The sequence below is a fragment of the Ambystoma mexicanum genome, chromosome 14 (genome assembly GCF_040938575.1).
Source record: "Ambystoma mexicanum isolate Mex_15411 chromosome 14, UKY_AmexF1_1, whole genome shotgun sequence".
Taxonomy (NCBI): Eukaryota; Metazoa; Chordata; class Amphibia; order Caudata; family Ambystomatidae; genus Ambystoma; species Ambystoma mexicanum.
Genome location: NC_090940.1, coordinates 138,290,676 through 138,315,794, shown reverse-complemented (window position 1 = coordinate 138,315,794; position 25,119 = coordinate 138,290,676). Strand labels below are relative to the sequence as shown.

The 25,119-nt window shown below is 50.0% G+C and overlaps 1 protein-coding gene across 2 annotated transcripts in view; it reads right to left on the bottom strand.

The window, feature by feature from the left end:
• Positions 1-25,119, bottom strand: part of PACS2 (phosphofurin acidic cluster sorting protein 2) — a 1,334,790-nt gene that overhangs the window by 724,849 nt on the left and 584,822 nt on the right. For both annotated transcript variants that reach the window (XM_069638734.1, XM_069638735.1), the window contains exon 2: positions 24,867-24,954. In XM_069638734.1, coding sequence (XP_069494835.1) covers positions 24,867-24,954 — 88 coding nt within the window. The remainder of the gene's footprint in view (positions 1-24,866; positions 24,955-25,119) is intronic.

Here is a 25,119-nt window from a genome sequence, read left to right as displayed (position 1 = left end):
CCATAGAAAAGATGCACTTACAAATGAACACTACAATTTCACCAATGATCTTGTGTTGAAGAGGACCCCCAACTATATAGGGTCAAACAATTCAAGGGGATTGGAGGAATAGTAGTTCTTTCAGAAGGACGGAATCCAGGGTGGATATGTAGTGTTCCAAATTGATAGCACATTGCCCCTAAATGCATGCTTGTAGAGCCTACTGCAACCTACCCTGGTCTGTACAGTATGTACATGCATAGGCAGGGAACCAACCATACCACATTATACTTGGGAACAAACTGCTAATGGGAAGCATATAGCAAATGTACTTTATGTGTAACCTTTCTCCAATACTAATACTCGTTACTGATATTGGAGAACAACTTTAAGCTCTTCAACTGCCATGTGTAAAAATGAAAGTTTGAAAGCACTGGCCGATAAGCGGCAATGTTGTCATAGAATTAAATGTACTGCTTAGAGATGGAATTGTATTATTTAGGATTCAAAATATAATCATTTGACACATGGAGTGATGTGTGTGTACTACATTTACTGAGTGTCACAGGCAGGCCAATTCTGGTTTCTGTGAACCAGTTCCAAATGTATTGAGATTTCATTGTGGTGACTTCCCCTGCATAACATTAAGAGGGCAAACCTTTGATTTTCTTTATTTGAATAAATTATAGAGTTTTAAGTACAATACAGCATGTTTCTTCTCCAAGAACGGTTGGGACAGGTTGTATATTATGGGGTGTTAAATTAGGGATATCCACTTAGTGAAGAATATTTCTAATAAACAAAATATCTTGACATAAAAGATCTTCAACTGTTGGTTACCTTTCATCAATTTATAAAGTTCCGTTCCGCAGTTTCAATTCACACAGGTTTTCCTTTATTCAATTACAAAATGCGTTTTCTTAGGTGGGTGTATTCGGGTTTAGGTGCAGTTGTCGGACCACACGGTGCACCAGTTACAGGTCACGCAACCGACACAACTTTCTTGTGTCTGCTTCACAGGTATTTTGCCACCATCTCAGCCTCACAGTAAGGCTGGACTTGTTATCCTTTGAAGTGCTCTTGAAGCTATATTGTTGCTTCTTACATCACCATTAAATTGTTTAGAAGCTTTGACTTGCAGTGACCAACAGAGGCTTCCCAGTACTCTCTCCTGCTAGGAACCTCATTTCAAAGTTCTTTTGCGAAAGCCATCATAAGCTTCCCAGTACAAACTCCTACTAGAAAACTCATTCAATTTCATGCCTTCTGATCAAAACCTCCCAACGCCCTTTTGACGGGTTTCCCTTGCATGCACGTTTTCTTTTCTCAACCATTCATGTCTTTCATCAAAGTGCAATAATATTTACTGGACTCTTGGCAAAGCTTCCTTTGGCTCTTGGCAATGCTGGTTTGCCTCTTGATTTTCTTTTTCAATTATTCACTTATGCTTTCTTATTTGACTTTGTTATTAGCGTTGCTTTTCATATCAGTTCATAACCAATTCATTTCACTGGTATCAATGTTTCTGCATCATTCATTACTTTGTGTTTGTACTTATTCTGTATTTTCCCCCAAATTGATTTAAATAAGGGAATTCACTTAATTACAGTCTTTCATCCACCTATCACATATGGCAAATATCCCATTGAAACCTGTGTCGGTACGCCCCTGGGCTGCCAGCACTCCTAGACAGACTCACCGGTGTTGTGTGGAGTGTCCGACGTCGGGTATGAAGCTACAGCACTGGTCGGGTCTTCGGGAAGTGTTCCCGGTCCTGCCGGTCCTCCTGCGACTTTGTGCACCGCTTCTCTCTTGCCAACCGGTATATCCGATGCACCTCACTGCCTCGGCCAGCTCCTTCTCTGTGGTGGTCTGTTGGACGGAGCCCCTTTGGCTCTAACCCAGCATCTGCAGATGAGTCTCCAGTTCAGAAGGAAGCACCAGCTTTCCTCTGCAGAGCTCACTCGCGCCGGACAGCTTTCCACCTGGCTTCCTGCTGTGCTCGCTCTGCATCCTTCTCCGGCTTCTCTGGGCTTCTCTGGACTTGTCAGGGTTTCGCTTCCACATGACTGCTCTCTCGTTCAGGTCTCTCTCCTTCTTCCAGCACAGACCTTTAAATATCCCGCCAGCTTGATTAGAGACTCGGAAACTAGACTGCGCAGTTAGTTCTGTAGTCTGTTGTCAGTCATTGTTACATCTTCCTCATCCCAGTATCAAAGTGGTGTTTGTGTGTGTGGGAATTATTAAAGAGTGGATGTATGACTCTGGTGTGTCTTTTCCTCATCCCAGTACCAGACTGGTGTTTACTGGGAGATACTTTAGGTAACAAATAGGGAAGAGATTGGTAATAGAGTACAAAGACCTGGGGGATATTCGGTTTATTGGAAAAGGGAAATGGGTTACTGTGTCCCACCCAAGGGTATCTCATCCCCACTCCCCAAGTCCCCTCAAACCAGGTGATCCTCCCTCGCATATCCACCCCCAGGGTAAGGATCAGATAGCAACTGCCTTTCCCTGGCCACCTGGGAGGAGGATATATTGGGAAGAGAAGTGAGGATGCCCTCAGGTTCATCGCAATTGATAGCTAAAATGAAGCTGTAAAATTACCAGCCTTGAAGAGCAGATTACAAACACATTCTTAGCACTGGTGTGATGATGATGATAAAAATGATAATGCATGTTTTGCTTGTTAGGGCAAGTTTAACCTTTTTGTAACACTGAAAGTAATACCCATGAATGGCTATAAGCAAATAGGGGAAAATATCAATGCAAAATGATTTTGGCCAACAGAAAACCAGGTATGCATTCTATCTTTAGATGTTGACTTTCAAATGCTCAGTACCAAAGGCTGGTGCCATCCTTGATGGCAAGTTCAATTATGTAACTAGCCTCTGTGAGGGGTCAGAAATGAGAGTCAGACACAAAGTTGTAATGATTTCAGCATTAGACATTTTGTTAAAATAGAAAGTGTTTTGATAAAGGCCTTTCTGATCCTATCCTAGTGTTTCCCTGCCTATGAAATTAAAACTAGGGATCAGTCTGTGTCTCATCGTCCAACCTGGGTAAACAGTCCTTTTGTCCAAAACACATCTGACCCTCACACTAAAAATGAACAACAAAATTGTGTAAGGGAATGTTTCTGCTTTAATCTCAGAATATGATTTGCAAAAATGAAGTATATAAATCCAGAAAAACAATCCTTGTTTGCAGGGGACGATTCCTTTCCCCTAAACTGCTTCAGGTAGAATATTGGAAATTTTCAGTTCAAACAGTAGTTCTTGAAGAGTGGTAGAAATGTCTCTCACACCACACCTTCTTAAAGATGAAGTGTCTCTTCCAAGCAATGGTGTTCCACGGATGGCAAAAGTATCTCTTGGCAACTTAAGTAATGGTATTTTAACACTTTCTTTGGGATGATGAGAACATTGTCTTTTCCAAAGGTTCCCTAAGAATAGTAGAAATGTCTCTTTTACATAACACTTCCTTAAGAATGACATTGTCTTTTCAAAGCAATTATGGTTTTTGCAAGGATGGCAAAAGTTGTCTCTTCCACTTTAAAAAGATCTAAAGAATGCATCTCCTTCTTCAATAAAGTATTTAGATCTCCTGGTGTACTCTCATGCCACATATCTTTTCACCAATTATTTTCCTTTCATAGGTTTTGTGTGGATTACATGGTACACTCCCCTGCCAGGAATCCGGCTTCTGTGTCTTGCAGATCTCCAGGTATACTCTCCTGCAAGATATCTTTTTCCCTAAAAGACTGACTGGCTGATGTGCTTCTTTCACAAGGACTTCTCACAATGTTCTCTTTTTGTATCACACAGTTGTACTTCACTGTTTATTTTTCGTTTTAGCTTCAGGTACTACTTATTCCAACTTTCTCAATACTGACATCTCATACATGGAGATTGGATTTCTTCATTAGTACTCTTTGGCTTGTGGTAATAATTGTTCCAATGTTCTCCAAATCAACTTCTCATATAAGTATTGTACAAATGTTGCCTTTCAACTTCTTCATTAATGTTTATCTGCTGAGGATAACATTTGGTCCAGCTTTCCCCATATATATATCTCTCACATGAGGATTTTCGCAAGTTCTATCATTTCAATTTACTTTGTTGGCATTCAAGAGTTGTTTAATAGTCCATATGCCTGTCTGCACACCCCGGGATACCCAACACTCATTGGCAGACTCACTGGTGTTTGATGGTGTTTCTTAACTGTAGCAGGCTTCTGCAGTGAAGCTGTACATTTTGGAAGCTGTCCCCGGCTAAGTAAACCTCATTTGGTAACGGGTGCGCCTGAGGCCCGTGCCGGGGAGGCCCCCCCTCCCCCCCCCCCCCCGACGGGGGCGCGATAGGCGGACCTCCTGCCCTCGGGACATATACCGGATGAGCTGGAGAGAGACTTTGCAGGGGTACCGCTTTCAAGAAGCCAATAGGGGCAACAACGGTTTGGGCCTCAAAAGATCCATGGCCCAGTCGGAGGATACGGCTCCCCCCCCGTCGGCTACGGAGAGGGGCTTCGCCTCGATCCTACAAGAAATCAGGGACATGCGCTCTGACATAGCCCAGAAACTCGAAAAAATGGACCAGAGGGTGGAAAAGGTTGAGGACAGACTGCTTCAGGTTGAGACCAATCAATCCTCATCAGTGTCCCAAGACATACAATTTAAGTTGAGGCTGGAGGCCCTGGAAAAGAGACGAGGAGAGAGCCCGGCAGATGGACGATTTTGAGAACAGGGAGAGAAGGAAAAACCTCAGAATCTTCGGGGTGCCGGAGCTGGAAGGAGAGACAGAGAGGGACGTCATCAGAGCAGTGCGGGACATCATCACCCTCCTATTTGCCGAAGAGATGACCACGGAACCTACGTTCGACAGAGTGCACAGGGCGGGGGGCAGATCGGGGGGCCCCCGGTCGATACTGGTCCGGTTCCACTACTACTCAGAGAAAACGAAGGTGCTGGAGGAAGCCAGGAAGGCCAGAGATATCACCTACAACAATGCCCAGGTCTCAATATTCCAAGACCTTTCCGCCTACACGTTAGCCAAGCGGAGAATGTGTCGCCCGCTCACGCAGCTACTCAAGGAGAAGGGAGTGCGATATAGATGGGGCTATCCCTTCTCCCTGACGTTCGAATACATGGGCCAAAGAACCACCCTGGTCACGGAAGAGGACATCCGGGGAGCCCTGCTGGAATATGCGACGGACTCGAATGCCCGGAGGGGCCCGTCGGGGCCGGAGAGGGCTGGACCTAGTGGCCCCGGCCCGTCGGGGGAAAGGAGGAGGCGAACCGGCGCACGAAAGTTCAGAAAAATGAATACGCCATCACCAGCTAAAGACGGGGAACGGAGAGACCCGGATGACTGAGAAAGGGGTCGCAGCATACAGGTTGGGACAACTCGGTTCGGTGCGTGTGGTAGTACCGATTCCTACGCCCCGACGAACAGCAAGTATACGGGATGTATTGAAGGGGTGGGGCCCTGGGGGGCCCGGGGGGCTCAGGAGGAACAGCTTCCAAAGCGATCGGCCCGGCTAGGGGAGCGGGCTGGTGGTTCGGCCAAAAGCCAGATATGGCGGGACAATTTGGCTGGACGCCGGGGAGGGGGGAGGGGGTCAACGCAGGAGTTGGGGGGTTTCAGTTTGGGGGGGGTCCGGGGGGCAGTTGGGGAATAGTTACAGGCCCTCCGGGAGGGGTGGGGAGGGGGGGGGTGCAAAGGATCCAACCATGGGAGTATCCAAACAAGGGTAGTGTAGGTGAGTCGACACGGAGAGTGAAGTTGCTAGATGACGGCTGAGGGTCTGCCGGCCCTGGGAGTGGGCACTCTCAATGTACGGGGCCTGAACACCCCCACGAAGAGGTCCCTGGTCTCTAGAGAATTCAGGAGGGCTGGTCTTGATATCCTCTTCCTGCAAGAGACTCACTGGGCAAGAGGGAAGGAACCCACGATGAGGGGGGGGGGGGTATAGGAGAGGTGTTCTGTGCGTCCCATGGGGCCAAGAAGAGGGGGGTGGCTATCCTTCTGGGGAGAAACGTGGGCTTTGTGAAAGAGGAAATAGTGAAAGACCCGGAAGGCCGATACCTGCTGGTACGAGGATCCCTGCAGGGCTCCCCGCTCACCCTGGCGGGGATATACGGTCCCAATGAGGGCCAGGCCCAGTTTTGGGAGGGGGTGGCGGAGAAACTCAAGCTCTTTGTCCGGGGGGGGTTGGTGGTAGGAGGCGATTTCAACATGGTTATCGACCCCGACTTAGACAGAAGGCGTGTTGGCCCTCAGCTTTCCAGGCCCACGGATGTCCACATGGCCCGGTCCTTCCGGATGGTTAACGCAGAGCTGGGCTTGGTGGACACGCTCCCCTCCCCCGGAACGGGTACTCCTTCCTACACATATTCGTCCACCCACTTGTCCTTTTCTAGAATTGACTACATCCTGGTGGACGAGTCCCTGCACTCGTATGTCTCGGGCCACAAGGTCGACCCCGTCCCCTGGTCGGACCATGACCTGGTTCGAACCACCATTGCAAGGGGCGGGCTAAGCGACCGCAGAGGGAGATGTAACGACTCCCTGCTGAAAGAGGTCCGTGCCCAGGAGGTGTTGGAGGCTATTACGGAATTCTTCGAATTTAATGACAATGGCGAGGTGGGCCCACACACCCTATGGGACGCCTTCAAGGCCACAATAAGGGGCTTTCTCATTAAAATGAGCGCTCAGGCCAAAAGAGTGAGGGAAGCCCAGGAGAAAGCCCTGAGGGGGAAAATTGCCCAACTCCAACCGGTGGGGCCCTCAGCAGCCCCCTTGGATCACGGTCAGCTCGAATCGCTGACCCATTATCGGCTCCAGCTGCGAGACCTCCTCCTGCACAAAACGGAGCGAAGCCTCCAACTGGTCAAGCAGAAGTATTACGAAAAGGGGGACAAAGCGGACAGAATCCTAGCCTGGAAACTGAGGGAGGTCCAGAGGGAAAGAATGGTAAAGGCAGTGAGGAGTGAGGAGGGGACCATGGGCCATGACACTCCCCACATAGGAGAGGCCTTCCGGAGATATTATGAAAAACTCTATACCTCGGAATGTGACGGGCGGGACGAGGAGATAGAGGGGTTTCTCAACTCGGTCCGGATACCGGCCCTGTCCGGGGAGATGGCCGAGGGACTGGAGGGGCCGGTGACCGAGGAGGAGGTGGGTAACGCAATTAGCGGGATGAAGGCGGGGACCTCCCCCGGGGAGGATGGCTTCACAGTGTCCTTCTACAAACGGTACCGCTCTACTCTGGCCCCACACTTAGCTAAGGTTTTCAATGCGGTATTAAGAGGGGGGGGGACCCTTCCGGACTCCATGATGGAGGCCATAATTGTCGTCCTTCCCAAGGAAGGAAAGGACCCCACTGAATGTTCCTCATACCGCCCTATATCCCTACTAAACATTGATGTCAAGGTCCTTGCCAAAATCATTGGGAAACGGATGGAGAAGATTCTGCCGGCACTGATCCATGGGGACCAGGTGGGCTTTGTAAGGGGTAGGCAGGGCTCGGACAACATCCGTAAAACTATAAACTTAATCCACCACGCCCAGAACTCCGAACTTGACGCGAGCCTCCTCTCTCTGGACTCGGAGAAAGCGTTCGACCGGGTCGAATGGAGATATATGGAGCTACTCCTCCAGAGAATGGGATTCGGTGCACACATCAGGGGTTGGGTGACGGCTCTTTATAGAGCTCCGAAGGCCAGGGTACAAGTGAACGGCAGGCTGTCGGACCCCTTCCCCCTCTCCCGGGGCACGAGACAGGGGTGTCCACTGTCCCCCCTGTTGTATATCCTTACGATGGAACCCTTGGCCATAGCGGTGAGGTCGCACCCGGAGATCAGAGGGATAATGAGGGGCGAGGTGGAATTTAAGCTCTCCCTGTTCGCCGATGACATCCTGGCATACCTGGTGGACCCCGGCGCCTCCCTCCCCCCCCTCCTGTCCCTGGTGAACGCATTCGGGCACTTCTCGGGGCTAAAAATTAACGCTTCCAAATCGGTCCTTCTCCCCATGCGGGTAAATGACCCGGCTCTGGACCCCGTGGGCACATTTCATGGGATCACAGTGGGCAAGGTTTCCATACGCTACCTGGGAGTCCTCCTCACCAGGGACTTGTCCCAACTGTCCCCCGCCAACTATGACCCGGCCCTGGCTAGCATTACCAGGGACCTCAGGAGGTGGGGCTCTATGATCTTGTCTTGGTACGGCCGCATGACGGCAGTGAAGATGAACGTGCTGCCGCGCCTGCTGTATCTCTTTACCTCTCTCCCATCCAACATTCCCGACCACCTCATGAGGACACTACAGAATGCGGTCCGAGAGTTTATCTGGCAGGGCAGGACCCCGAGGACTGCGAGGGCAGTTTTGACCTTGCCGAGGGAGGAGGGGGGGGTTCGGCTTGCCTGACTTCCAGCTCTATTTCCGGGCCGCCCAGTTGCGAGTCCTCCTGGAGCACATGAGGGAGGGGGTGGGCACCTACTGGTCTTACCTGGAGGACATGGACGCTCACCCCCTCAAGGTACGCGATCTTCTCTGGGCACCACACAGGTTCATCCCGAACAGATTGAAATCCCATCCCACCTTGGGCGTTCTTTGGGCAGTCTGGAGGGAGGGCCCCCAGACGGCGCACCTAACGACGTGGCCATCCCCAATGTCCTCTCTCTGGGGACACCCGTTCAGATTAGGTAACAGGGGTTTTTCCGAGGCACAGGCATGGTCTGATTCGGGTCTAGAATGGGCGGGACAGCTGTTCCGGGAGGGGGAATTCCTGCCGTATGAGGACCTAAGGGACGCCATTGGGCGGGGGTCTCTTTCCGTGTTTGAGTATCTACGCCTGAAGGGAATACTCGGCGACCAATCATGGGGAGAGAACTTGAAGAGGCAGCTGACCCCCTTTGAGAAGTTCCTTGATATGGCGACCTCTAGAAAGGGAGCCGTCTCCGGAATGTATAGAATCCTCAACACTGAATTTGGTAGAACGGAGGGGCTTCCGCTCATATTGGAACAATCTCGCAGGGGAGGTGATTTCGGAAGACGCCTGGGCGAGGATCTTCAAAATTGCTTTCCACGGTAATTTGTTCACGGCAGATATGGAACATAACTAAGATTTTGCAGGGATGGCACAGGGACCCTGTGAAACTGTCTAAAATGTTTACGGCGGTGTCCCCCGATTGCCCGAGGGGCTGCGGCCAGAGGGGCTCACGAGGCCACATGTGGTGGCACTGCCCGAAGGTGCAGGCGTACTGGGCAGAGGTGAGGGGCTGGATGGCTGAGGTCACAGAGGAACTGCTTCCCCAGGACCCCCTGACGGTGTTGTTGGGCCTCCCGCCAGAGACCTCGGACCTCTACAGGTACCCCAGAATGTGGGAAACGATGCTACGGGCGGGGAGAGTGGCATTGGCACAGAAATGGAAGAGCCCGGAGACCCCGTCCAAGGCTGACTGGCTAAAGAAATTGAAAAACTTGTTTTTAATGGACAAACTAACGGCCATGGTGAACAATGATTCTGGGTCATTCCTTGAAAATTGGCAGGGGGTAAGGGAGGCCTGGGGATGGGATGTGCACTGATGCCTGATGGGGGGCTGAGCGGGGCTCAGGGGGTCTAGGCCGAAAGATTGTACCAAAAAGTACCAGGGACCCTAGGGACGGAATGGGCGCCCACGGCCCGGGGACATTCGGTCGACCGTCAGCCACCAAAGAGAGCCGACGCTCACACTCACTACCAAAGTAATGGACGCAAAAGAAAAGTCCAAATCTCCCTATGTCATGGTTCGAGTTGGTAAAACGAGGGGTGGGGGGAGGGGGGTTCGAAGGGGGGGGCGGTAGGGTGGGTGGGGGGGAGATTCGTTGGGCAAGTGCATCGTGTACAACTGGTGATCACATATGTAGCCTGCTTGTTATATTCTTTAAAATGCCAATAAAACCAAAGTTAAAAAAAAAAACCTCATTTGGTACCATCATCGGCTCTGTGATCATGTACCGGTGAAACGAAAGCGATGATTTCACAAGACTGTCTCCAACAGCCTCGCCGCTGCTGTCGACCTTCCAGTGGTCCTTTAAGTATCCGCAGTACCCTTCCCGGTCTACTGGCTCTCCAGGTAAGTGTGCCTCCAAGCGGGTGCTCGCAAGCATCTGCCTCTTCCAGCGTGGTTAATCTCCCTGCGTCTGCTTCTGCGGTCTGTTCCGCTTTCCGCTTCGCTTGCTCTGCAGCCTCCTTCTCATCTCACGAATGGAAGATATTCATCAGGTTTAAATGTCCCACGCAGCTGATTTATTTTAAGATAACTAGTCTGCACGTTTAGCTTGAGCTTTCCTTCATTCCTCACTAACTCCTTCATCTTCCTCGTCTCAGTGAGGCTTTATGTGATTTGAAGTCCATGGGAGTTTAAAACTTTTTAAGACTGTATTGTTTAAATCACAACAATCCGAACTTTGTGATGTTAAGTGTGTGTATGTACATATGAGGTGTGAATGGTATCCTGCCTAGGGTGACTGACAAGAAGGGGTTTGAGGATTGGTATAATGACAACATGCCATCAGGAAATCTGAAATGAGGGGTCTTCTGGAAATGGAAGGGAAGACTACTGCATCTCTCCTGATGGAGTAACCACATCTCCCCGACAGCCGTCTTCTCCCATTTGATCCTCCCTCAGAATACTACCCCCAGGCTCAGGATCAGGTCGCGACTGCCAACTTGGCCACATGGGAGGAGACTTTATGCTGGGATTCAGTAACGACTCCATAGGATTCATCACACATCAAAGAAAATATTAGTAAAGCAATAGTCCTGAAGCGGGGGCTTTACCAGTCAGTAGCAGTACGGAGAAGAATTTGCATAACCAAGCAAAGTGATGGCATTAACGTGGTCCCCAGCACAGTTACTGACTGGTAAAGCATCCCACCTCAGGATTTATAACCATCAGTAACCCTGGATAATTGGCAAAAGGTCCCAGAGTACTGAATAGCGAGGACTGGTGGGTGAACACAGTAAGCAAAAGAAAGAATGAGCCACAGGCGATATACAGGAGATGCCAGTGGAAAGAAGGGAACAGTGCCGAGAGCAGGCGTTGCACCGGGACAGTGGATGCAGGGAGAGAGGCCCCATATGAGAATGGAGTGGTGCCAGTGGATGGGGGAGGAATCGGGCGCAAGGAGTCAGAAAATGTGGTGGATCATGAGCAGAGTGGTGCATTGAAAGGGTGGCAGGCCAGTAGCAGGCCAGAGGGTGTCGTGTGAAGTCCTGGGGTTAGCAAGCCTTACAATAAAGGTAAGGCTCGCAATTTACCCAGTGAAAAGCAAGGTACCACCAATATTTGACCCTATTCCTATTTCACGGGGGGACCAGACGGTGCCATGCCAAAGTGATATATTGAATTCTTGGCTTTTGGTTTGCAAACCAGTGAGGTATGAGCACTAAACACTTTTGTGACCCAGAATGCAACAGTGGGTTATATTAAAGCCCTGGACTGGAAACATGGTGTCCGAGTGTTTGAGACCTTACTGTACTCTCAATGTATCTATCCCCCTGTTTAAATTGGAGTTGGGGGCAGCATTCACGTTTTTCCGTTTGCGTTTTTCCCTTGAAGCTACACTTGCCATACATAGGGTTACATATTTTCCTTCTTCCTGCTTTTACAGTGACATCACTCCAGGGACAGTTCAATTGGTTGCCTGAGAAGTACAGTGGAGCATGCTTCCCTGTAGGGGGCAGAGCTGTACCCTTTGACAGACTACCTGGGAAGGTGCGTTCTGACAGGCTTTGACTTATTGGAATGCAGCATTTTGTACAGTTGCCTCTTCTAGGATTCTGTTCTTTGGGGAGAAGCTAGAAAGGAGCTGAAGGAGAAGTTCTTTCTAGTAAGGAGTCTCACAAAAGTGCCACTCGACTAGGAGTTTTTTTGTTCCTAAACTCCAGGGGCTACCCCTCAAGTACAAGTGCACTATAGCTGTGCTCAATTTGTATGGCTTGCTGACTGGCCGTGGAGTAGGCATAGCCCTGGCAAACTATGAATGCTTCTATACAGGAAGCCTGGACTGACTTGCATTTTACTGACAACAGCCTGACAGATATGCAACGTACCAGCCACTTTTAGTCCCTATAAATAGCCAAATACACTCACCAAAAGAAAACCGAGTAAAAATACTCAAACAAAAATGAGGAATCTGACACGTAGGACCCCACCACCTGTGTCTACCCACACAGCTCCTACAATATGTTTTGATCACTGGGGTCACTGGAGCAGTGCAGTAGGAAGGAGCTCTAATATTATTGTCTGACAGATACAGCTTTTAAGGTGAAATGTTACTGTACATATTGGCTCGCCTAAAGAATATCCTCATTGGGACTCAATTACTTGTCTGAGATCATAACCTTATTTTGTATTCCAAACTTCAAAGAAAAGGTACTGGCTGAAATTATGACAAATTTACTTTCGAGGAGGGGTCGGGGTGGAGTAAAATGTGCATTATGGGTAGAGAACTCTTGCAGTGTATATTTTCTATGCGACTGCTCTGGAAGGTGAAGGTCCAGCGACTTTCCGAAACTGCAAGCACATTCCTGTTCCCGCCCGGTAGGGTCACAGATGCCACTTGGGTCATGCGAGTCGTAGGCGGCGAGTAGAGTTTGGTCCTGGCGCGAGTCCACTTCTGCCCTTTAGTAGATGCCTTTGCGGGTGGGCAGTTAATAAAAGTGGTTGTGGAGCGGGGGAGGAGTGTGGACACTGAAATTGAGATACATCGGAGGATCCTTCAGTAGAGCCCAAACTAGGACTCGCCAGGGAAACCGCGCAGTCAGTTCTGTGGCTCCAGCCAAATGAATGCTATGGGGTGAAAAAGCCCTGAACCCCATAACTAAAGGCGGAGTCAGGAGGGGGACATGCCCCTCAGTAAAAGGCCTGCTTGGAATTAACATGGCAATAAGGCCCTGCAGTGTCAAAACCAAAAGGAGCAAATTTAGATGTTTAAATTTGGGTGATGCCTAAAAATGTTCATTGCCCCATTGGAGGGAAAGGCACGATAAAACATTTGCAAAAAGTATGAAAGGGCTGAAGTCCTATTGTCAGAAACGGCGGAATCCAGCGTGTAATAAAAAGGCCCAGATTGTGGGCAAGCTTGCACAGCAGAATGAAAGGTTTCACGGCTGGAACTTTCGTCAGTAAAATGGAAATGGCGCTTTTAACATTAACACTTGAAGTATTCACATGTACAACTAAAGTCTGAAAATATGTACATTATGTTGCCTTTCACTGTTTGCAGGAAATTACTGTGCAAGGGTTTTACATGTAAAAGGAACAAGTTACTTACCTGTAACTGTTGTTCTCCAGCATGGGTCTGGCATGGATTCACATGCTCATGAATATTCCCCGTCGTCAGGCTGGGAATCCTCGGTAAAGAAAAAATCAGCATCAGTTTCGTTTCTGATCTGTCTTTCTTAGTAATAACCAATCACTGGTCTCTGGGTCATACTGCCCCCAGCCAATGACTGCCCTCTCCCTAAGCCCCGCCTCTGGCAGCCATCTTCAGATTTGGTAGCACGTAAAGTGGCAGTATGGCCAAGTGAAGAGCCGCAGAGGGGTAGGAGGGAGGGTTCGCATGTGAATCCATGCCAAACCCATGCTGGAGAACAACAGTTACAGGTAAGTAACTTCTTCCTGCTCCAGCATGGGGTCTAGCATGGATGCACATGCTCATGAATATAAGAATACATAGCAGTACACACATGCACAAACAAGGGAGGTGGTAAAAGGCTCAACATTAAGCATTACATAAACTCAACATTAAGCAACTCTTACCTCCCCACCAGGCCCACCTTCAGGCGAACAGGTTGCGCAGCGCTGCTTGGCCGACTCTGGACTTCTCCTTGGAATCCTGGTCGACGCAGTAGAATCTTGTGAAGGTGTGCGTCGACCTCCACCTAGCAGCCCTGCAGATGTCCAGCAGGGGCACACCAGACAAGAATGCCGTGGTAGCAGTGATCGCTCTGGTCGAATGGGCTCTCGGATGGCCGGGCAACGGTCGGTTTGCCAACCGGTGACAGTGCATGATGCGGCCGGAGAGCCATCTGGAAATTGAAGCCTTTGAGAGAGCCTTCCCTTGGTTCACAGGTCCAAAGTTCACAAACCGCTGTGACGTCTTCCGAAAACTCTTTGTGCGGTCCACGTAGAACTTCAGCACTCTAGCCACATCCAGCGAGTGCAAAGTCATCTCGGCCAGCGACGAAGGCGACGGGAAGAAAACTGGTAACACCAAGGGCTCGTTGCGGTGGAAGTCCGATGGCACCTTCGGCATAAAGGAGGGGTGCATCCTCAGCACCACCCTTGTGTTGTGAAAAGTCAAGTATGGAGGCTTGCAGGATAGGGCCTGGATCTCTCCCACTCGTCATGCGGAGGTGATGGCCACAAGAAAAACTGTCTTCCACCACAGGAACTTTAACAGCGCCAAATGCAGAGGCTCGCATGGCGCCCCCATGAGCCTAGACAGCACCACGTTGAGTTCCCACGCCGGGGCAGGCGCCTTCACCGGCAAGAACGATCGGAACAGTCCCTTTATAAATTCCTTCACCAGGCGATGAGACCACAAGGACGCCCGTCCCGTAGTTCTGGTGTATCGGGAGATCGCAGCCAGATGTATCTTGATGGAAGCGAGAGCTAGCCCAGCCTTGGCCAGCGACAGTAGGTACGGCAGTACTCGAAGGGCTGTAATCCGCAGAGGGTTAATCTTCTGTGCACGGCACCAGACAGAGAACCTCTTCCACTTATGTCCGTAGCACGAGAGTTGAGGATGCCCTGGCCTTTGCAAGAACCTCTCTGCAGTCAGCCGGGATATCGTACCCTCCAAACTCTAGTGCTGCAGGAGCCAGGCCTGCAAGTTCAGCGACTCCGGGTCGTGATGAAGGATGGCGCCTCCTTCTCTGGAAATAAGATCTGCGTACGTCGGCAGCTTGACCGGTAGGGACGCAGACAAGTCCAGAAGGTCTGGGAACCAGATCTGCCTCGGCCATGCCGGTGCGACGAGGATCATCCTGCACCGGGACCTCTTGAGCTGGTTGATGGGTTGGGGCAGCAACGGCAACGGAGGGAACGCATATACGAACAGGCCGTCCCAGGGGAACGAGAAAGCATCGCCCATGCTGCTCGGTTGGGGAAACCTGCTGGCGAACCTCTGGCACTTGGAGTTCGTCGCCGTCGCGAACAGGTCGATCTGGGGTTTGCCCCATCGCTGAAAGAGTCGGTCCACTTGATCCTGGCGTAGTTCCCACTCGTGGCACGAGCGCAGCTCTCTGCTGAGTGAGTCGGCGATGGTGTTTTTTATCCCTGCCAAATGAAACTGCACCACAAACATCCCTTGGGCAACGGCCCAATGCCACAGATCCTGGGCTTCCTAGGATAGGGATGGGGATCTGGTTCCGCCCTGCTTCCGGATGTAGAACATCGTGGTGGTGTTGTCGGTGAAGCTCCTCACCACCTTGCCCTTGAGGGACGGGAGAAAGGACATGAGGGCCCAGAACACTGCCCGGAGCTCCAGGATGTTGATGTGGAGCGGCTTCTCCTCTGGGAGCCAAAGGCCTCTCGCGTGAAGATCTCCGGTGTGCGCTCCCCACCCCTCCAGGGAGGCATCCGTCGTCACCATCGCCTAGAGGGCCGGGGTCTGAAAGTCTGTCCCTGCCGCTAGATGAGTGCGGGTGCCCCACCACCGGATCGCTCGTCGGAAGGTCTTGGTGAGGGATCCTGTCCTCGAAGCTGCCCGTTGCTTGAATCCAGCGGGCGTCGAGGAACTCCTGTAGAGGGCACATCCACAGCTTGTACAGGCGCACAAGATAAATGCAAGAGGACATCATCCTGAGGAGGGACTTGATGGACCTCACCCTGGCCACGTCCCTGGCCAGCAGACTCTGCACCTTGTCCTTTCCTCCGACGGCGAGGCCAGACGCGCCACTGTGTTGAGCTTGGCTCCCAGAAACAGTGCGACTTGAGAGGGGACCAGGTGGGACATGGGGAAGTTGATGGAGAACCCCAGGTCCGTGAGCAGCAGGACGGTCTTCGCTGTGTGTTCTACGGCGATCTCCCTTGTCCTTGCGCGAATGAGCCAATCGTCCAGGTAGGGGTAGACTTGGATCCCTTGCAGGCGCAGCCGCGCCGCCACTGGAGCGAGGCACTTGGTAAAAACCCTGGGTGCCGACTTCAATCCGAACGGGAGGCTCTTGAACTGGTAGTGCCGCCTTTGGACCATGAACTTGAGGAACTTCCGGTGTCCTTTTAGAATGGGAATGTGAAAGTATGCATCCTCCAAATCCAACGGCGACAGGAAATCGCCCTCCTCCAGCTGTCCCAGCACGTGCTGGAGGGTGACCATCTGGAACTTCTGTGCCTTGATGTACTTGTTCAGTCGTCGCAGGTCCAGAATGGGTCACCACCCTCCTGTCTTCTTTTTCACGAGGAAGTACCTTGAGTATACTCCGGAGCCTCTTTGGGACGAACTAGATGGCACCTTTCTTGAGCATCGCCCTTACCTCCAACAGTAGTGAAGGGACGTGGTTTTCCTTCCTGGCCACGGGAGGAATGAGGGGGCACTTTTTTAGAAATTCGAGGGCGTGCCCCTGGGCTAGGGCGTCCAGCACCCAACGGTCGGTGGAGATGGACTCCCACACGCTGACGAGCTTTGCCAGCTGGCCTCCCACCGGGGTGCTTCGGTGGGGGCCCGACGCCACGGTCGGTTCAATCTTGCTTGGAGGATGACTTGCCGCCTTGGCCCCCCTGGCGACGACGACGGGATCCACCAGACTTGCCTCGTCCTCTATAGGCTTCCTGCAACAAGGAGCGGGCCACGTGGCGGTACGTAGAGGAGCCACCGCCGAATTCCTTGGAGGCACCTTGCTTGCCTCCGGAGCTCCGAAAGGACAGTCTTCGTTGCTGGAGAACTCCTAGGGCCTTAGCTGTCTCCATGTCCGCCTTGATTGCTTAGAGGGACTCATCCACTGTTTTCCCAAACAGGTTGTTCCCGTCGAACGGCATGTCCAAAACCTTGGCGTGTACGTCCTGGCGGAAATCAGTTGCCTTGAGCCACCCTCGTCGTATGAGGCTAAAGCAGTTGCCTAGCTGGCGGAAACCGGTGTCGGCAATGCCAATTGCCACCGTTATGGCGTGGTCCGACGCCACCTCACCTTCCTGCAAGATCTCCAGGGTCTCAGCCCTCTTGTCGTCCAGTAGGAAGTCCAACAGGGGGGCGATCTTGTACCCTAACTCCCTGTCGTAGCGGGCCACGATCGCAAGGGCGTTGGCCGCCTTAATTGTTGTTGCCGCCGACGAGAACTCATCGTCCCATTGCATCCAGCTTATTTCCTTCGCCGCCTGGCGTGGAAGTGGACGTTGAGGCTGATGCGCGCGCCCCTCCCCCCCCCGCTTTCTTCTTGGCCGCCGCTGAGACGACCGAGTCAGGGGTCGGCTGCGCCCTAAGGCACAAAGGGGCCGTGTCAGGGACCCGGTACTTCTTCTCATACCGATCCCTCTTGGCAGGCGTCGTAGAGAAGGGTGAAAACCTCGTCCCAGATATCATCCAACAGAGGCACGGCGAGGACTGTCTTCCTCTTGGCCTCGCGCCATTGGTAAAGGAAACCTTCCTTCTCTTTCGGGGCAGAGCTGAAAAAGCTCAGATGCCCTGGCGATCATAGCGTGGAAAGACCCAATCTCGTCGTGTGGGGAGGCCCGGGCTGGAGGCGATGGGAGCTCTGTCCCGTCACCTCCGTCGTCATCCGTACCCGTCGTGGCCCTGTCTGTTCCCGTGTCATCCCCAGGTACGGGGGATGTGGGCAAAGTTTGAGCAGGCCGCGAGGGCTGAAAAGGCGGGACTGGATGGGTCCGTCTACTCTTGTTTGGGGGACTTCACGACGGGCCTGGCTCTGACTCCTCCGTCGGGCCTGGTTCTGGCTCCTCCGTCGGTGGTAGGGGCAATCTCGTCCTCATCTCCGAACAGAAGGATTGTATTGCCAACAAAATGGCCGCCGAGTTGTCCTGCGGCTCCGGAAGAGACGGTTGACTAGGAACCTCACCGGCGTCGCGGGCGCTCTCGTCGTCCTCTTCATCAGGATCCCTCCCGTGGGACAGGGCCTCTTAGACACCCTCGTCGAGACCCTAGTCGAGGCCCTCCAAGACTTCAACCAGTTCCTCCTCGGAGGCTGTGTCCATGTCCACAATGGCCACCGGCTCCCCTCCCTCTTTTTCCGCCAGGGTCTTCACGGGGGTCTTCTCGATGGGCCCGAAAGAGGCTTCCCTCTGCGGTGGCAGAGAAACTCTGGGCCCCGAGGTCGCCTCCAATGGTGTAGCCTCCCCAGGCTGCACCAGGGCGGCTGCAACTTCCTCGATATAGGCCTTAGCCGGGTGAATCAAGGCCTTCACCACCTTCTGCGGGCCTATGGCCTTCACCTTGGGGGGAGGGTCACCGCCTCAGTCCCCCTCGGCTGGATCCTTCGAGGCCGACCAGGGCCTCTCCAGAAGCTTTGCCGGGTTCTCTGCCTTCCTCTTCCCTGAGCCAGAGCGTTGGCTCGTGGTTGATGGTACTGGAAAGATGCACCCTGCCTGGCAGTTGAGGAGCCCGACTGTTCGGCGCTCCCATTGCCCGCAGACTCGCGGTGCTTTGCCTTCTGTTGGGCCCCCGTCGCCGGGGCGCCCTCACAGGACTTAGAAGACCGCTCAGACTACTACTTCTTCTTCTCCTCACCCGACGGGCTTTTTCCTTCCAGCCAGTTGGAGAGAGGAAGATGTCGATCCTTGATGGTCCGTTACAACATGTTCCCGCAAAACGCACAGTCCTTCTCCACGTGCGTTTTGTCCTCATGAAGGCAATAGAGGCACTTCGAATGCTCGTTCTCTTTGAACACATTCTGCAGCTGGCATCCAGGGCAAACCCTGAACAGCTTTCCGGGCATCGAGCTTCCTTTTTCCTGGGCCATGTCCGGGGTAGGCCACAGAAACTTCTGGACTCCTCCAAGAAGCGTAACTCGACGAAAACTTCATCCTTGAGGGGCGTAGAAAAAATCCGAAAACGGGTCCCCGTTGGTCGGATGTAGAAATGGTGGAGCTTGAGGCTCTATTTGACCGAAAAATGAGAAAATCTCTTTGAAAAAGTGTGAAAACGCAGCAAAAAGCTCGAGAGCTAAACACGAGGACTCCCAACACTTGAGCGTGCGTTATAAATCTGAAGATGGCTGCCAGAGGCGGGGCTTAGGGAGAGGGCAGTCATTGGCTGGGGGCAGTATGACCCAGAGACCGGTGATTGGTTACCACTAAGAAAGACAGATCAGAAACGAAACCGATACTGATTTTTTTCTTTACCGAGGATTCCCAGCCTGACGACAGGGAATATTCATGAGCATGTGAATCCATGCCAGACCCCATGCTGGAGAAGTGTACATTTGCGAAGGTTGGTTAAAAGTAAAATGTTAGTCAGCCGAGATAGGCCTCAAAACTTGGTTTCTAGTTTCAATTCCTAGCCCTGAATCCCCCAAGAGTGAAACTAGATTTCAAGCCCGTTGCCATGGGGGATGGGATGAGGAATTCACCCGACCTCCAGGTTTTATGACCAGAAATCACCTCAGGCGACCATAAAACTGCCTTAACTGGCAACTAGCCCTTCGAAGCTTGTGGAATGTGGGCTAATCGCACCCCTCTTGACGTCACAGCCACACATGGCAGAGGGCGGGGGCAGGTTTAAGAAGGGAGCAGATTTCCCTTTGTGTAAATTGGGGGACATATGTTTCATTGTGTAATATCCATAATATTCATCCCAGAATATTCATGTTAGGATTTCTGAAAAGCTGACAGAAAACCTGCATCGGTGAACCCAAAACGATTTTGGCGACACCAACATAACAAAAGTTCTAAGAAACAAATTGATTGCGACCTCTGCATAAATGTGACAGCCATACAAATTTGAGAAAATGTTTAACGGGCGATGAATATTCATCCCACCGAATGCCAGATTTTTCAGTAATATAGTTTGGGCATAAACAAAAAGAACACTGTAGCTTTGCACCAATAGGTCCCACAGTCCTCAAACAAGGTTGATGCGGTCCATTCCAACATCGACTAAGGAAGTCAACAACAGCACCTCACCTGTCCCACTAACAGGAATTGACATTCCAAACCTTAAAGGGGCCTTAATAAACTTGCGGTCGCTAGTAGCTCATGCTAGAGAGGTAGCAGAGTTAATTCAGGCAGAAAACTGACTTTCTTGCTGTTACTGAAACTTGGCTACATGCAGCAGCATGCCCTGGTCTCATGCTCCCAGTACCAGACAACTATACCATTCTTAGAGCAGATAGAACCGAGACCCGTGGAGGAGGCATAGCCATCATAGCCAAATCCAACCTAGCGTTGAGACTTGTTGCCGCTCCATAGGTCAAATCCTGTGAATCCCCCACTGCCAAGCTTCCTATCTCTGACTCCCAAACACTTGCTATTCACCTGATTTACAGACCTCCAGGCCCCATTGGCGCCTTCGCGGAGGACATCTCCACAAGCCTTTCCAAAAACCAAATACCTCGCAGATACCCTTGCTCTGGGATCTTAACCTGGGCTTCAACGACCCCAAAGATCAGCAAGCAGTAATTATAGCTAATGTCCTCACTGAACTTGGCCCCACTAAAGAGTGACACTACCAACCCACGACAAATGTAGAACACTCGACTGCGTGGCAGACTATAGCTGTAACACCTCTATTTCTGCCAAAACCCCTTAGTTATGGACTGACTACCATCTTGTAGCATTTACACTAAATGCCAAAATCCTTTCTTCTAAAAATAACCCAATCGCTCCTCCTACCCTAACAAGGAACAAAAAAACATATCCGCAAATAAACTTGTGCCCCTAATACTACATCCCCTCATTGCATTACCAGATACTACCGATCCCACTATCCTAGTTAATGAATATAACAAAGCCATGACCGAAGCCCTAGACACCATTGCCCCTCTAAAAATGAGAAAAAGCAAACCGAGAGCACATCTAAACTCTTGGTTCACCCCACAACTCAAAACCCTGAGAAAGGAAAAAAGAAGTGAAGTTACTTGGAGGCAGATACCATCGGAAGTAAACCGAGCCAACCTAATTAATATATCAACTATGTACAAAAATAAAATACTGCGCACTAAGCAGGAAACGTACAACAATAGGATCTTGCAAGCCATCTCAAATACAAAAGAACTCATCGTAAAAGAACTTGAAACCCCAATCTGTGCCTGACAACTGTGTAAAGGAAAAAACCTGGTCCTCCGACATACAAGGCCCTCGCAAACCAAATCAGCACTCTCCAGGATAAAATTACAGACAAAAAACTAAATATACCCAGTATTACAACACAGGCTAGCACCACATCGCCTCCACCCAAAACAGCACAAGGATTTGATTTTGCCAAAGTCTCAATTCTTGAGGTCGAAAAAAATAATTCGCTCCCTGAAGCTGTCAGTGAGATAATTGCCCAGCTCAAATCATTAAAGATGCGGCTAGAGACCTGTCACCGTTCATCTTAAAGTTAATCAATGCTTCATTCTCTACCGGCACAATCCCAAGCATTCTAAAAGGAATCCTGGATACTCCTGCTCCTTAAAAACCAATCATTAGATTCTTCTATACCCACCAACTATAGGCCTATAACAACAGTACCATTTCTACTAAAGATTCTAGTTAGGGTAGCTTACATCCAAATACAGGACTACCTGGAGCATAATCAGTTATTAGGATCTCAGCAATCAGGATTCAGGCCCCAACATGGTACAAAGACAGCGCTGATTGACCTCAAGGCCCAAATCGATGAGCTGAGAGACAAAGGGACATTAGCCCTACTACTTCTCGATCTCTCTGCAGGATTTGACTTGGTGGACCACAAGGTCCTATGCAACCACCTCGATTCAACAGCACACTTCTCACAGAAAGCCATAGTCTGGATCCAATTCTTTCTAAGCAACAGGGCTATGAGAGTCTTCTCGACTTCAGCAGCAGCATACCCCATCCCCATTACTTGTGGAGTGCCTCAGGGATCATGTGCATCACCCACAATGTATGATATATTCACCAAGCCCCTTTTTGATGATCTGGATTATCTCTGTGTCACCTACAATAACTATGCAGATGACACCCAGATTCTCATACCACTTGCCGGGGATGATAAGGATTTGACCGTGGGACATAAAATCTACCTCATCATCCAGGCATGGATGGCAGTCCATGGTCTATGCCTGAATGATGATAAAACTGAACTCCTCATTCTGGGTACTACGCCTAATCTTAAGCCTCGTCACAAATGCACCTTTAACATTGATGGTAACACCATCAAGGTCGCCAAAGAGGTAAAAACCTTAGGCTTTTACCTGGATTCTAGCCTGGCCCTAGCCAAACAGGTTAATTCCATGGCTTCTGCCACGGCTTATACATGTAAGCTGATTAGAGAAGGCAAACCATTCTTCTCTAAAATCAGTTGCACAACCCTGGCTAGAGCTCTAGCCTTGCCCAAATTGGACTATTGTAACGCTCTGTATCTAGGCGCCAATAAATATATCAGAAAAATCCAGATTCTACATAATAACGCTCTTAGAGCAGCACTGGGCATAGCCAGGAAAGAGCATATCTCTGAGGAAAGTAGACAGAATAACTGGCTCTCCACCAGCAACAAATCCCTGCTAACAACTTCCTCACTTATTCACAAGTGCCTAAACAATGCTGCACCCCGCTATCTCAGAGTTCATAGAAAATCCTCCAACCGGCCTACCAGAGCTACGAATACAAACTGTCTGCTGGTACCCAGGTTCAAACTGACGAAAGCTGGAGGCAGCAGCTTCCCAGTCAAAGCTGCTCAACTTTGGAATTCCTTACCACCCTTCCCGAGGGCGGACCAATCATATTCCCACTTCAGACATAACTTCATCAACTGGTTCAAATAAAATGACCACTAAATTATACGCCAGCTACTGTCTTATTATCCCTACTTATCTGCACTGTAAATAGACAATAAACAGACTGTAAATTAACTACATCATGCTGTACCATTCTATGTAATGTCCGCCAACTTGCTTACTGTACATATATATCTTCTTGTTGTAATTGAACCTTTAACTGTATTTACAAATAAAGAAAAACAAACAAAAATTGGAAAATATAGTATCTAAAAAATGCTGCCATATGTGGGGTAATCTGATGAGAAAGGGCATCTGTCATAATGGGAGATTTCCATGTGCAAATCCAGATCCAATACCCACCCCCCCGTGCCAGTCAGATGATTCATGGGGATCCTCCCTTGGCTTCCCGGGACGCTCCCATTTTCTATGGACCGAGCAGCCAGCAAATGGAAGGGGACCCCTTAAACATTGCCCTATCAGTTTTGTGAGAAAGATGACCAATCAATGATGTCATTTACCTTATAAATAGGTTACTCTGCCTCAAATGAGGTGTCTCACCCTAAAAACTTGGTGTGCAACTGCCAAAACCTGGATCCACCCTTGAAGAATTGGGCCTAATCTTGGAGGGAAGCCAGGGACTGGAGTAGCTGATTTTGGGAGGACAGAGTCCTTGACTGACCCCTTGATTGTCCCAGCAGTGGAGCCCTGGCGCCCCATTGAGGACCATAAAGTCCTTTTCCTTGCAAGTATATACATCCCCAGCAATAGATTAAATAAGCCTATCTTTTTCAACATTGCCATAGAGATTCCCCATGGTAACCCCTACTTTCTTTGGGTTTGTGTAATTCAGTCATTTTCGCATTTAAAAATATTTCACTTGTTCATGCATTGTGGTAACTGTTCCCAGTAAAATCCTGTGTGTGTGTGTGTGTGTGTGTGTGTAATTCAGACTTTTCCATTTGAAAAATAATTTCATTTGTTTGGGTATTTTAGTAGTTGTTCCCATTGAAAATCCTTTGTTTGCCCGTGCATTTATGTAATTTCCCATTGAGGGACCTTCTGTCATTTGAGTAAATCCTTAGTAGATTTTGTTCAGTAAATCAATGAATTTCCACGTTATTTCACGGGATTGAGAAAGTTAGCATTCAAAATTAACTCTCTCTTCCCAGTGTCTTGTGAGTCATTCATTATATAGTCAAAGTGCTTTCCCAAAGATTTACATCCATTAAGAGCTAAAAACGAATTTGGTTGTGTGTGTTATCAAACGAACTTCTATTTGCATCTGTCATTTTCAACCCAACCCTATTTGATCAGTGCAAGTAATCCCTTTGCCCTGAGTCTACTTGTTATGTGCCCCTATCATTTTAACTGAACACCGTTTTTAATATGTGCTTTCCTCATTGTTGAAAGTGTGCCTGTCCTTTGCAGCCCCAGCAAAAACTAGTGAGATTTACATTTTCGCATCTCTTAAAATGTCGCTTCATCCATTAAAAATCGATTTTCCTAATCTATCCATCTTCCTCTACCATGTTTGTATCGCGGATTTCAAATTGCATTTCCTTACCTTTCCAGTGCCAAGAGCTTGCCTGCCATTCAGAGCCTTAGAAAAAAAGTGTGTGATTTACATTTTTGCTTTTCTAAGTATTTCGTTTAACCTTTTAAAACCGTTCCCTCTTCCCCTACTGTCTTCTGTTAACCGATTTACAATTGCATTCCCTTTTTTTTCTTTCATATGTTGCATGTATAAAAAATAAAATAAAGTGTGCTATTGTGTGCTAGCTAGTCTGTTTTGAAGCCCTATTTGTCCGGCTGCCTGTGGGAACCCCTCCTCCCCACACCATGACCCATGACTATGTTCTGAATCCAGACTGACACGCTCTGTGATCCGAGGGAAAAGTCCTGGCCTGAGCTGGGTCCCCGGAAGCACAAGGCGAGGGATCAGCAGCATCATCACAGTGATTGCGAGAAGTCAAGTGTACCTGCATCTTGACCGCAAGGATGACAGAGATCAACTCTTTATCCAACTCCTTCAGAACCAGCAGCTTCTTCAGCGTCAGGCTGCATAACCTGCAAGAAATTAGCTCTGTTAATGGACTCATCCCAACACAGGGGTGCCACGAACCAATGAAACTTCACAGACTACCATGCATGGCACTACTCTGCGGAAGTATGACGGGGCACAAGGCATCAGAGACTACTAAACCACGCAACAATAATCACAAACTACATGGC